Raw genomic sequence first — 13,735 nt, forward strand, 5'->3', positions numbered from 1 at the left:
TTCTAATCTAAAATCTACACACTAAGTGAATGTGTAGATTTTATAGCAGAATGTGGAATGTTATGAACACCAAATTAGATATTTAGAATACAGCGTACATAAAAATGTCAAAATTATTGTACACTAAAATATTATGTAAAGTAATCTACTGCTAAGGAACATGAAATTTTCGTTTTGTAACTATACGAATTTATAAGATTTAAGCCTGGCATTTTATGTTCGATATAATATCTAATTTAAAAGATGATATTTGAAATACATTTAACAGTATAGTTCTGTTATACATTGAAGCAAATCTTCCCTCTTTTAATATTTTAAGAGTTGAATTTAGAATTTCAGTGATTCCTTAAAGGTTGGCTCCAGGTTTGGTAAATTCGTAAAAAATTAGATTCTTTTAATTCAATGTGTAAATGAGTATGTATTATGAGATTAGTGCAAGTCATTTTTGTTATCACCAATTAATTATTTTCTTTTTAGAAATTGGCATCATTAAAGATTGTCAATGTGTTATTAATTCATATTTTTATATTTTACGGAGAAAATATTTTATACAAATGAATGTACATGACAACTTGTAACTATACTTATATCCTGCACAATAAAATTGTTAAAGAAATTATGTAAACATACATATTTTCATTTAATCATCTTCCATCTTTTGTACATTATACTATCACATACGCTTTCATCATTGAGTATTTCTTATAAGCATTTAGAAAGAAAAAAAAAAATAAAATTTTTTATTCTTTATTTGATGACTCACAATGAATACAAACTAAAATTGAGAATGTCCATTACATTTGATATCAAGGAAAAATAATATAAAAGGCTTAATCCGTGCAAATGTAAAAAGCTTGGAATCTGTAGTACACTGTGAATAATCATTGCTTATTAGAAATATCAAAAATATTCAAATAAAAATTCATTTCAAAATTCATACTGACTCTAAGATCAATAATTCTATTGTTACATTATTCAAGTAACCGCAGTAACACGTTAAAAGTTTATCTAATTCAATATATTCAGGATATCATGAATATATATAGTTAATCAATAATCAAAAATAACTTCTGCAACATTACATTTTCAATGGAGTCAATATCAACAGTCATTTATCTAAATAGTAATAAATTTATCTTTCGTGTGGTAAAAAGGTTCCATATTTCATGATTTCGCGATAATTTTTCTTGATGCTCGGTTCTCCGGTGAATTTCACCTCTACCACATTCTGATCTGTGGCACCATAAAGATGACTACTATCAAATGATACACTATAAATTGGGCTAGACATCCTTTGAAGATGCATAAAGTAAAGCTGAAATACAAATTTATATTTGTAATTCGATGGCAAATTATAATCCAATCATAAAAATATCGTAGATCAAGAACTTTAAAGAAATAAGAAAAGAATAAAAGAATTGAAGAAAAAAATTCTTATTTTAGGAAATATGTTATGAAATTAAGAAAAATTAATTTATGAGTATGTAACTAATTTTAAAGAATTCTAATAATGTAAAAGTTGCTTAAATACCTGTACATATTGTGGGTTTCGTTGATCCCACAATACAGCTTTACAATTAAACTGGGTACCAGTTACCATAGTATTATTGTAATCAGATGATATAGAGTATATTGTGGCGTCGGTAGGATCAGTCCAATAACTGACACATCTTCCAGATCTATAATATAATGCATTTCATAAAGCGTTAATTTTTATACATTCACGTTGTTTGATTAGAATAGTACATTACGGTACAAGTGCGGGAAAGTAGATTCTCGTTTCGTGTGGCATTTACGCCTGAGCGAAACGAGGGTGGAAAGGTACACGAGACGAGAAACTCTTTCCCAAAATATGTGCCGTACCGTATTTTTTTATACGACGTGTGGAAAGTGCGATTTTCAACGCACATTTTCTGCCGAGCGTGCGGGAAAGGCGCACTTTGCGCACGGAGTGTCGAAAAATATCGTTTTAACAATACTTATTCTCACCTTATATCCCACTTTCTTATACAAGTATCGTACCCACAAGTAAGTAATGTATGAGGATTTTCCCATACCATGTCCAAAATTCCAGCACCAGGTCTCCATGTATGAAGTATTTGGTGAGTTCGACTAAAACTGAAAAATAGTTTCTTTTGTTAAAATTGAATTATCACAGTGATAATATATTTATTCCTCATGTTCTATATGCATATTATCAATTCCAATCTTTCTAAAGTTAATAAATATAAATATCATTGTTAAATTGCAAAATGTACATTTTCATATTGCTTATTATTATTAAATCAATAACGTAACAGTAATATCTAATTATTGAATCATAATCTTTAATAGAAGAAAGATAGTAGTCAAAATCTTTTTTTGTTTATGATTATGTAGAACTGTGCAAATATCAGTGTTAAACTTTCTATTTAAAAATGTATAGAAACGTTATTAAAATGTCTTGAAAAACAATAAAAATACACATGAAGTCTAAGCACTCACTTTGTAGTATCACAAATGGTGAGTGGAGCACTAGCATTGCCGGCAGAGCCAACAGCAAGTTTTTCACCGGAAGAATCGATTGCAATTGACCAGATGCGATCGTTAATCCGAAACGAGGCTAGAGGATCTTGAGAAATGATCTCCCGACTTCTAGGTGACTTCCAAGCTTTAACCATGCCATCGGCAGAACCGGAGAATACAATGTCACCTGCTTCGTCCACCGCTTCTACATCTCTGGAATGCGCATTTTCAATACTGGTATTGTAGTGGGGAATACGTTGATACCACGAGTCTTTCGACCAAAATTGGATGCTACCGTCTCTGTTGGAAGACAATAGAAATTAATTATTTGTATTCTTATTAGAATATTTATTTTATTAAAATTTTTTGTTTTTAAAAAACGTAAACACTACCTATGTCCAGTGATAATGTACTCGTCTCTCACGGTAAACTTGCAAATATCACTGGTAGTAATCTGATAATAAACTCGACTTTTAGAATTGCAGATATTGTTTCTCTCGAATCCACATAATTGATTTCCACCGCTCCACCACAACACGTCACTAGTCAACTGCATCCACGGCATCAATTTCGTCTTTTGCGAGAAAACAACGTTCTTTTGATATCTTCCGTGCATCCAGTTATGCGTCACTTCCCATTTTGCGATATCGGTTAGAATTGGATTACATCTGGAAAATTTTATGTTGAATTAGTAAAATGAATTAGAAGCGATAATACAGAATATCTTAATTTATTTTCAATTAATGACTTTTTTAAAGTTACTACATAAGATACGTTTGAATTTTTTACAATAAAATACTTTTCAATCAGTAATAAAAATACTGTATATATTTTAAATTTCATACTTAAATGCATAAGCACGATCGTAATAATTGATTTATAGAAAAATTACATTTATAGACAAAACAATTTAATACTATCAAAATGAATAGCTAAAAACTTTCACTTACATTAAATGTTAATGTGTCATCAAAAATGAAAGTAACTATACAAGGCATTTACAGTATCTATCGTAAATTTGAGGCTTAGTCAATCAAATGTAAAAAATTAAAGAATAAATCCTTTAAATTTCATACATCGGCGTATTTACTATCACATAAATTTTCACTTTATTTACATACCAATGCAATATGAATTCTTCAATAGATAAGTGAGATATCAGCGATATATTCAACAGAAATCAAAACAGACCTAAATAGAATAGTATATAACTTTTTTTTAGTGCGAGCCGATTATTTTAAATCACGTATATCATTATGTCATAATGCCTTCTCATAATTAAACTAAATGTTAATTCAGACTGCATTTTGCAATCGTTGGCTATTGTGTCTGTATCAAAAAACATTTAAAATTTTAGTTCAATTCTTTAACCGTTGCATGATTAATACTTAAGTATTTTTTAAATAATTGACAAGTTTAACGTAAAATTTACGTTTCTGAAACTTAAAACGTCACATAATTAATGTGTTTTAACTAATAAGCTATACATAAAAGCTGTAAAATTAAATTTGGAGTCGAACAGCTGTTCGCTACAATAAATAACAAAGCAACTTAACCTAATCTTCTTTCAAATATAGCCGTAGCAGAAGATTTTCTTTCACACGTATGATAAAGCATGTTGAACATAAAGTAAACATTGACATACAAACAAAACAAAAACGAAAGAATCAAAATATCTGACGATGGCAAGGTCATCGTCACCTTGATTAAGCCGCAATGACGTAAAATGCAACGTACAACGTACCTGGACTGGAATCGCAACGAGACTTGATTAGTGGCGAGGGTGCGATGACTTCTTTTGGACCACAAGCTGTGATCTTTGGCAAGATTATTAAAAAGTGAACAGACACGCCTAAGTCGTACCAAATCGAAGACATGGCAGTAGTCGAATATCAACAAAATGATCTCACAGGGTAACTCGTCAAGTCTCAATGGCCTTCGCCTTGAGTACACTGCAATTGCCTTGTCTTGTTCCACATTCTCGTTCACCATTGTTCTTTAAATATATCAACGTCCTCCATGTACTATTTAAGTGGTTAATAAACCACTAATCATTCTTTTATTCTACGAATTTCGAGTGTCCATTAGCAAACGGAGAGAAGAGCGAGTTCCGTATATGAATTATGAACTGAATTACCATTACGCCGTTCGTGAGAGTTGAGCCTATATATATAAATATATATATGTGTGTTCGTGTTTAGGTGCCATCTTTGTCGCACTTCCGCGATGAAAACGTGGACGCGGGAGTACCCGTTTTAGTAAGAATAGTATGAAGTTTGCTACACGAAATTACTTGAAGTTTCTGGCTCGATCAAGTCGTATAGCGTTAAATTTGAACTTTCGATATTGAAATTATTGCATTACTTTGTTTTTACTTATAGGTATTAGCGCAGTATCGATTCTTATCATTATTAGTTATGCATTAAGCGACGACACGAGAACCATTAGAATATATACAAATTTTTTACTATAGTAAGAACTATAATTTAAACAATTGTAATAATAAATTCTACTGTACAGTGCTATTAAATTATTTTTTATCTACTATTGTAACATTGTATTGTTATATATGAAACTGTTAAGATTTCAAACACATTGTTTAAAAATATAAGTGTTCAATAGTAATATTTATTAAAATTCAATATAAAATCTAATTAGAAGTTCTAAGATAATTTTATAGCATAATTATTTAAGACACAAATAAAGAAAAAAACTAAGTAAGACGGGAAAAGTGGAGCCGAGAAAAAATTGCCAAACATATTTGAGTTACTTTCACTCTAATATTTTTGTTAATAACTTATTGTAATATATGTATACTTATTTTCGAGGATATCTAAAAGAATCGAGAAGAAATATGGGCTAGGAGTTTTTAGTTGTACAACATTTAGAAAGCTTTAATAAAAAATTTGTTTTATATTTTTTCAGTGTAACTGTTTTATATTTATAGAGCAAGGAGCAAGGTAAAAAGCCATAAGAAGAAAACAATGAAAACTTGACAAAATTAGTCACTAAATTAACAAGTAGATTTTTTATTTCACGAGATTAGATTTTAGGCAGTTTTGGCCCGAATCGCAGCACGTTTGCTTGTGACAGCCTGAAAAAGAAGAGAAACAGCAAAGTTAATTTTAAATATAACTATTTTTACGGAAGCAATCGTAATAAGTCTGCATAAAATGATACCAACCTGGAAACCAGATTTGATACTGGCAACAGAACATCTCGAGCCACATGTTTCACATTGTAAGAAGAACAACCGCGTATCCTTTTGTAGAATAGTATCGGGAGAGCGACACGTATGACAAGTCACGTACTCCTTGATATATCTCCTCAGGACGTTTTCAATTTGTTTTTGCTGGAATCTCCCTTTGATAATAAGTTGGCTATTACCGTCTACGGAACCACTCGTACCCAGTTCAGCCAGTAAAAAGTCGAGCAAATGTTTTGGTTGCCTGTGAAGCGTTTTGCAAATCTACAAGAAAAAAACAAATAGAAGTTTAGAAATTTTGAAAATAATTCATTAGCAAGCGACAAAAAATGAATGATTACCTCGGTGAAGTTAGAGAACGATGTTTTTTTTGTTCCAATACGAACGACTTGAGGAGGTCGCATGACAAATTTTTGTTTTTTGCCAGCAACCATGTCAGGATTCTTTTCCTTCATGATGTTGAACACTCTGGCGAGTAGCTCATCGTATGTGTAATCTCTGTCTGAGCCGACCCACTGACTTGGCTCCTCTGTGAACAGTAGAAATTAATTTTTGTTTGATTTAAAGAAATAAGAAAAATAAAGCAAACATAACTAACACATATAGCGATATAATCTAAACATATATCAATAACTTATGTGTACTAAGCTAATTTTTTCTATTCTACAGAAGACAGATGTCAACACTTCTAGACATCATGAAAAATAATAACTCACAAAAAGTTGATATAATACAACAATAAATTTTTATATATTTTATTTAATATCTACTTTTAAATTTTAAAGCAAAAATACTATGTGCATTTAGCAAGTCAAGAAGCTTCATAAATTGAAAGTACTAATAAAGTATTTAAATATACAACTACTTTGATGAGCTAATTTTTCAATGTGCAGATATAAAATGAGACATTTTATTCTTATTATTCTTACCATAATCTGCACTTCGCTCGGACTCAGTGCAGCATGTTAACAGATAACGCATAAAGTCAACATCCAGACTCACGTTTATACTTGAAAGATGATAAATAATGACATAGATAATTACCATTTTCATTTGTTTCATTTTCTTTCCTTTCCTCTGCCATAAGTTCATCAAGATCCTTCTTCTTCTTCTTTTTCTTTTTTAGTCCCATTGTGAAGTCAAGAGTCAAATTTAAGTCTTCAATTTCAGGTTCTTCTGCCTGTGGTTCCGTCGTTTCCTAAAGAATTAGAATAAAATTATTTGCAATTGTTTTACATTACTAGATACTGTGATTTAACAAATGATTAATATTGTTACATACTGGAGTTTTATCAGGAAGAGCTGCATCAAGTTCTTCTAAATTAAACTTTTTCTTTTTCTTTTTTTTTTTCCCAAAGTTTTCTAAATCTAAAGCTTCATCATCATCGGCAGGAGTCGTTTCAACATCCATGTTTTCTTTGTCATTGTTTTCTATAGTTTCATTAACAATGTTACCTCCCTCTGCAATAGCTGCATCCACATCAAATCCAGTCTTCTTCTTTTTCTTTTTCTTCATCAACTTAGGATCAAACATCTGAAAATTTGATAAAATCAATCTTAAATCTTTATACTGAGGGAAGTGCTGGCAATGAGAAATCATTACAGTTTAAGAATATAAATATAATCATTGATTGGAAATGAAAATGACCAATAACTTGAATAATTTTGAAATTGTCTATATATACATGAATAAAAATTTCAAACAATTTATAATACCTGAATTTGTATAACACGATTAATTCTAAAATACTATACTCAAAAATCATGTAATATTGTTCTAAACGTAGGAGACTACAGTGGCAACGCGCACGTAAACAAATCTAAGAGCTAATAAATAAATAAAAAATAAGCATATAATATAAAAAAAATTCGAGCTATTTGTCAAGAACATAATGTATACGTATAATGGAAAGACAGAAATAATTTGCAAACATTGGCGTGATGTAGACATGTACGAAAAACAACATGAACCGGTTGCTCGTCCCTCATGCGGAAGGTCGCCGTCTGCAACTTTTAGAGGTTGGAAATTCAAAACGTTTGAATTTCCATCGTTATAGATGTTCAAGATAAGAAAATATTTTGAAAAGGTCGAAAAGAACAAAAAAATTCATTACTTTTTACGAAACAATTATTGCAAGGATGAATAAGGATACACGTGTGCGTATACACATGGTGTCATGCTCATCGTGTCCATGTTTACAAGCTACAAAATAGGCGTAGTCCCGGACATTCAAAAAAAATTAAAAAATCACTATCACTTACCGAATCCTCTTCTGTCATTTTGCTGATATTTCGTTACCAATAAAGTATGGAAATATACAAAATGCTGATAATCGCCGTGTTATTTTCAGTATTGCATCAGAAAATTTTGGCTATCTGGGTCGTAGACGCCATAGTTTGCCACGATTATAGACGAGCATATGTAGATCATGAAAGCTGACGGCGGCAAGCATTGAAAGTGTTGATATCGCAAATTGACGTTAGCGGCTCTGACATTTGTGGCGCGAGAAGCTTCAAAATTTGAAATGCATAGAAATGCGGTTTGTTCAATACACTGAAACGTATCCCGTTTAGAAATTAAGTGTAATTTTTCTAGTTTTTTGCCTTTAATTTGTCGTTTGGTTAAAGTTAATATCGTTAGCTATTTATTTTTATTTGAACAAAAGTTAGTATAGAAAACATATTATTAGATCTAGTTTTTTTACGATAATTTGATAACACAGACAGAAAGAGTCCCATTATTCAATAAAAATACATAGTTTTTCATATTTACGTAATTAGCTAGAAAGAAATGTAATCGATACTATTACGATACGTAACATGCTTGCTTTTATGCGTGGGTGACTAGTAAGCGAACGAATCACCAGTGGAAGCACGTGCCAGATTACCAATTGCCTCTCCAATCTCCACTCCGCTTTGATTGGCACTATCGGCAAACGGCAGTTTTCGTCCTTTCATGGGTACGACAACATGATTTTTTTCTTAATCAATCGTCATCGCTATCTCTTTCCCCTGCAGCTAAAAACGCAACGACAACGAATTGCGCAACCCATAAGTTCTTTATAAATGAAATAGCCTCTGGTGCAATTAATTCGACACTCGCATTAATCTATCGTCTTCCGAACGAAAAGCAGTTTTCACGAGTGAGTCATTTTCGTTAGGGAATTGTTATATCTCTCTCTCTCTCTCTCTCTCGCTAAGAATATTCGTGCAGAAATTATTCGAAATTGCGAAAAAGTAATAAAAACAATAAAAATTTATGCCCAAAATATTATATTATTGTATTTATTTATTTATTTTATTTCATGTAGACATTTGTAATTGAAAATAATTAAAAATTAATCGCTTAAACACTTACATCATGCTGTATTAAACACCATCTTAATCAATTATTAATCATATATTTATTTTATTTTATTGTATTTTATTAAAATTATTATGTATATTTAGTAATGTGCACCCTAATATGTTTGCTACTGGCTGACCGACAAATGTGAAGATTATCTCTTCGAACTGGACGAGATTGATTATAAAACCTGGAGATCCATAAAGGTAAAACACACACTTGAGCAATCATTTAAACCTATCACATTTTTGTTTATGCATCTTTACTCAAAAATTTGAAGAAGTTTCCAGAATCAAAACTATATTATGCGGTATTAGTACTTCGAAATCTGGTATTGTCACAACGAATGAGAATATAGTTAGGTGGAGTGTCAATAAAACACGTACGCAATGCTAAAATTATTTCGCGATTGCGTATTATATGAATCGTATTTTACTTTTTAATTAGCTGGTAAAAATAAATGCGAATCATATCATGATGGAAATGAGATATCTGACTATTAAGATAAATGAAATGTGCCGACAAATACTACACGATCAAGCAGAGGAAAAAGTGTTTCTTGAACATAAGGTCGAGCTATAGAAGCGAACAGTTTCATAGTTGCGAAGATTTCAAAAAAGATTTATGAAAAGTCTTATCAAGTTTCTTAATAAAAATTTGATCAATGATATTACTGCTGTCGAAAAGTTTATAAGTATTTTGTTTCTTGTCTTCTGGTAATATGTAACATATTCTAATTTTTTATGCTTATGCATTAGCCATTGCTGGATTTATTAAATTCAGTTCTCTTGGTAAAAGAATATCCAAATAAAATGTATAAAATAGTTTGATCCACCCATGTAATTATTTACAATAAATACAATTTATAATTATAGTAAAATTTAAGCTTTCATTAATGAAATTTTCCTCCGACTTTAATAAAACATTTGTTAACATCAATTTTATCTTTGTGTGAATACCAAAAAATGTGTTTTAAGTAGAAATAATTATATCCAGAAATAATATACAGATCTGAATTTACCGATCGCCATATCGGTTAAAATATAATTGGATAATGGATATGTTACATTCTACAAATACTTAACAGGAATAATGGACGATGTAATCTCCTGCAGAGCGCGCCAGTAGATGTAATGATCAGTTCTATCAATTATTTGATTATATATCTTATCTCCTCCCGATTGATTTACCTATGCTTTATCTGCCTTCATTTGCGTGAGTCAATCTCCTAATTTGCACCTGAGCCAAAGTCAAAAGCCAAAAGAATTAAAATACGTTGTGTGTAGTTAATCGGTTGCGATAGCGATTGTTAACAGAATAGTTGAAAATTGAAGGTGTTGGCTTCTAAAAATATATAATTTTAAATTGGCAACTGTTTTTCGCAATATATAAAGTTTGCAATCCACATTGAAAGTTTTTACGTTGAAATTCAACCAATACCAAGATGGCTTACCAACCGATCGTCAACCCTGTAAATATTTAAAAATTATTGTCCTTATATTTACGTAAATTCGTGTTATTTTATGAAAATGTTTAATTTTTTAAGTTGAGTGTGGTTTTGACATAATGCTGTTTCATTCGTGAAGTTTAATAAACTTTCAAATTTCGTTTCGGAATCGTTGTCAAATCTTTTGACCGTTACGAATTTTCGTTTGTATTGCTCATTGTCTACGTGAAATCGGGAAAGTGATTTGTGTTACATAAGTATTAATTCACTTTTATGCACAGTATACAATGAACGTTCATATTTTCCAACAATTACGACTGAATTTTTATTTTTGTTCATAATATTCATCGACTATTTTTTATTATTTAATAGGCAGTGCCTTACGTAGGCGAAGTTGAAGGAGGTTTAATTTCTGGAAAAATGGTTAGAGTTCAAGGTCAAGTGCCTGCTGATTCTACTTTCTTTGCTATCAATTACCAATTAGGCCCTAGTTTGAATCCAAGAGATGATGTTGCATTACATATCTCTCCAAGATTTAAAGAAGGAATCATCATTAGAAATCACATTCAATCCATGACTTGGGGTCCTGAAGAGAGTGATGGATCAATGTGTCTGCAGTGTGGCACACCTTTTGAAATTGTTATATTCTGTGAATATCAATGCTATAAAATTGCAGTTAATGGAAGACATTTTGCTGAATTCACTCATAGGTTGCCTTATAATAAAGTCACTCATTTGGTAATTGATGGTCAAGTAGAAATAACCTCTATATTCTATGAAACTGTTTCCATTCCAAAACCTTCAGCTCCTATACCCGATGATCCCATTGATATTGGTCCACCAGGTTAGTTAAATACTTATACTTATTTCTAAAATATTTTCTTTAAATTACAAAATTAATGGGAATAATTTTGTAGCACCTGGTGGTTTATATCCTACCTTGAATACACCAGATAAACAGAAGTCACCAATGAATACAAATGATTCGAAACATAAACAGTATGATCATATCTATCAAGCCAGATCTCCGAAATCGGATGAAAAAGTATTTTCTGGTTTGGATAAGGTAAGCTTAGCAGTTGGAGGACTTGTAGTAGCAGGAAGTGTAGCAGCTGCAGTGCATGCATATAAGGTTGGTTAATAAGAGTAATTTTTACATCTTGAATCGAAATTAATTAATATTAAAATTTATAATTTTAGAAAAATAAGAAGAAAAATGAGTCTGAAGGTGATTACCAAAAAGTTAAACCTCCAAAAAGTCCAAATGGTTTAGGTGGATTAGGAACTTTAGGAGCAGTTTTAGCTACTAGTTTAGCATCTAATGCCTTTCAGAGAGATACAAAAGCACACGGACAAGACTATTCTTCATCAGATGCTAAAAGTGATATTATTGGTTCTTTTTTGGGAGCTTTAGGTTAGCTGTATATTTTATATAAACATTAATAATTTGAGATGAGAGATGATGTATTAGTAAAATGTTTAGTTTAATTTTAGATTTCCATTTTTCTTACTTAACTGAATTTTAGTAAAATTAACAAGTCCATCATTGAGGTTTTATTGATGAACAGCATTAATAAAAATTACAGTTCAAAAGGAATGTGATAATTAAATTAATTTTGTAATCAATTTTGATAATCAGTTTAATATTACATACAATGAGAATAATGTATTTGAAATTTGAATTAATTTTTTTAAAGTATATTTATCTTAATGTATAAGACTTACATTATGTTAAAAAGGTTGGAATTCAAAATTTTACTATGAACTCATTTTTTAACTGAGAAATTGTTTATAAAAATAATACTAAAGTAAAGAACTGAGAAAATGTGATTAAATTTTGTAGGTGGAGCAGCAGGGGGATTACAATCTAATTACAAACCGCAATCTCAAACTAATCTTCTTGGTGAAGCTCTAAGTGGGGTCCTTGGAGGTGGTGGTCGTCATCAACAACCTCACCATCCACCTTCAAGTACTTATTATGGGTATCCTCAAGCTCAAAATTCACAAGGGGATAATGGTAATCATTTGAGTAGTGGTTTAGGTGGGGTGTTATTGAAATCAGCTCTGGATGGTCTATCGTCTCATGTAAGTCAAAAAATTGAAAAAAAATTGACTAAAGAATTAAGTAAGAGCTTGAACAATACATTAAATTTAACACCAAGAAAAGCATAATTGAGCATTTGCTTATAATTTCACAAGACTGATTACAGCTTTGTTAACTACAATATTTAGCGCTGTTCACTCACTTGATGCTATTGTTTGTAACTGTTTGCTTTTATGTAAATTATATTTATAAGACTTATTTATTTTATAGATTGTTGATAAACTTTTATTTATTAATTACTTTACTTTTTTCTTTTTTATAAGATTTTAGATTGAATAAATAAATGATGTATTAACTTTCTTTTATTCACGCTATTTCTTTATTCATTGCATAACTTAATTAAAGATTTTATTTTCTGTTGAGGTTGATAAGTGAAACAGATAATTAAAAAATCTAATATAATTCAAACCACTTGCTTTATAAGGTAAAGAAAAAAATAATCTCCATTAATTTTTTGACTTCATTTGTAAGATAATGATATTAGAAATTAATTCATTAACTAATATGTTTTTATTCTCTGTGAAAATGTTTGTTTAAGGGTACTTGCTTGTCATAATCTAACATTATATTAAGTATAACAAGTACGTTGCCCTGTAGAAAATTAGGAAATTTTCTATAAGAAATAATAATAAAAAATAATTACATTTATATCATCAATAATACTAAGAAAGTATAAATTTAATTTATTGATAATGTGATAGAACTCTTAGCTGAGTATGATTGATCCGAGGTGCATATTGAGTAACACTCTTTTTGTTCTTTTGGAGCCTAATAATTTATTACTTTTGGAGCAGTTTGGTAAAGCGAAATAAAGTTATTAAGTATAACACTACGTTTCGAAAAATTCTTAAATTATATCAATCTCTCAATTGATCAAATCATCGTTTAATAGATCGTCAATTAAAAGTATAAGTCAATGCTTATTGACAATTAATGAGTGTAGGTCTGTTCCAAGTTCTTTGTTCTAGCTCATTTGAAGTTTCGTTTGATAGTAAATCTATTCTGTACAATGTATTTTAGTTCTAAATCTGGGCAGCTCTTTTATTTTACTTTGTTACTCTGTTAATAAATTATACATCTAAATATTTCGATTGATAGGAAAGGCTGAATTAGGTCTTTCGGACTATT

At 30.3% G+C, this 13,735-nt stretch overlaps 3 protein-coding genes across 4 annotated transcripts; 1 reads left to right on the forward strand and 2 right to left on the reverse strand.

Moving 5' to 3' along the window:
* Positions 1 to 1,117: 1,117 nt before the first annotated feature.
* On the reverse strand, positions 1,118 to 4,802 carry LOC131671376 (F-box/WD repeat-containing protein 4). The gene is made up of 6 exons (XM_058947751.1): positions 4,250 to 4,802; positions 2,898 to 3,173; positions 2,485 to 2,805; positions 1,990 to 2,118; positions 1,532 to 1,679; positions 1,118 to 1,315 (listed from the first exon to the last, which is right to left on the reverse strand). The coding sequence occupies exons 1-6, from the start codon at positions 4,495 to 4,497 to the stop codon at positions 1,133 to 1,135; spliced, it is 1,305 nt and encodes a 434-aa protein (XP_058803734.1). The 5' UTR covers positions 4,498 to 4,802; the 3' UTR covers positions 1,118 to 1,132.
* A 608-nt stretch (positions 4,803 to 5,410) lies between these two features.
* Positions 5,411 to 8,131, reverse strand: LOC131671333 (eukaryotic translation initiation factor 2 subunit 2). Of its 2 annotated transcripts, XM_058947689.1 has the most exons (7): positions 7,973 to 8,131; positions 6,993 to 7,244; positions 6,754 to 6,908; positions 6,640 to 6,671; positions 6,052 to 6,239; positions 5,690 to 5,974; positions 5,411 to 5,599 (listed from the first exon to the last, which is right to left on the reverse strand). In XM_058947689.1, the coding sequence occupies exons 1-7, from the start codon at positions 7,988 to 7,990 to the stop codon at positions 5,555 to 5,557; spliced, it is 975 nt and encodes a 324-aa protein (XP_058803672.1). In that variant the 5' UTR covers positions 7,991 to 8,131; the 3' UTR covers positions 5,411 to 5,554. The 2 variants fall into 2 exon arrangements, with proteins under 2 accessions (XP_058803672.1, XP_058803673.1); XM_058947690.1 differs by lacking the exon at positions 6,640 to 6,671 and having other exon boundaries at positions 6,755 to 6,908.
* Positions 8,132 to 10,271: 2,140 nt separating this feature from the next.
* On the forward strand, positions 10,272 to 12,912 carry LOC131671326 (uncharacterized). The gene is made up of 5 exons (XM_058947676.1): positions 10,272 to 10,527; positions 10,876 to 11,347; positions 11,421 to 11,635; positions 11,704 to 11,917; positions 12,347 to 12,912. Exons 1-5 carry the CDS (start codon positions 10,501 to 10,503, stop codon positions 12,673 to 12,675), a joined length of 1,257 nt encoding a protein of 418 aa, XP_058803659.1. The 5' UTR covers positions 10,272 to 10,500; the 3' UTR covers positions 12,676 to 12,912.
* The last annotated feature ends 823 nt before the right edge of the window (positions 12,913 to 13,735 follow it).

Source organism: Phymastichus coffea, unplaced genomic scaffold, assembly GCF_024137745.1.
Source record: "Phymastichus coffea isolate CEN01 unplaced genomic scaffold, Cenicafe_Pcof_1.1 PCOF00124, whole genome shotgun sequence".
NCBI lineage: Eukaryota > Metazoa > Arthropoda > Insecta > Hymenoptera > Eulophidae > Phymastichus > Phymastichus coffea.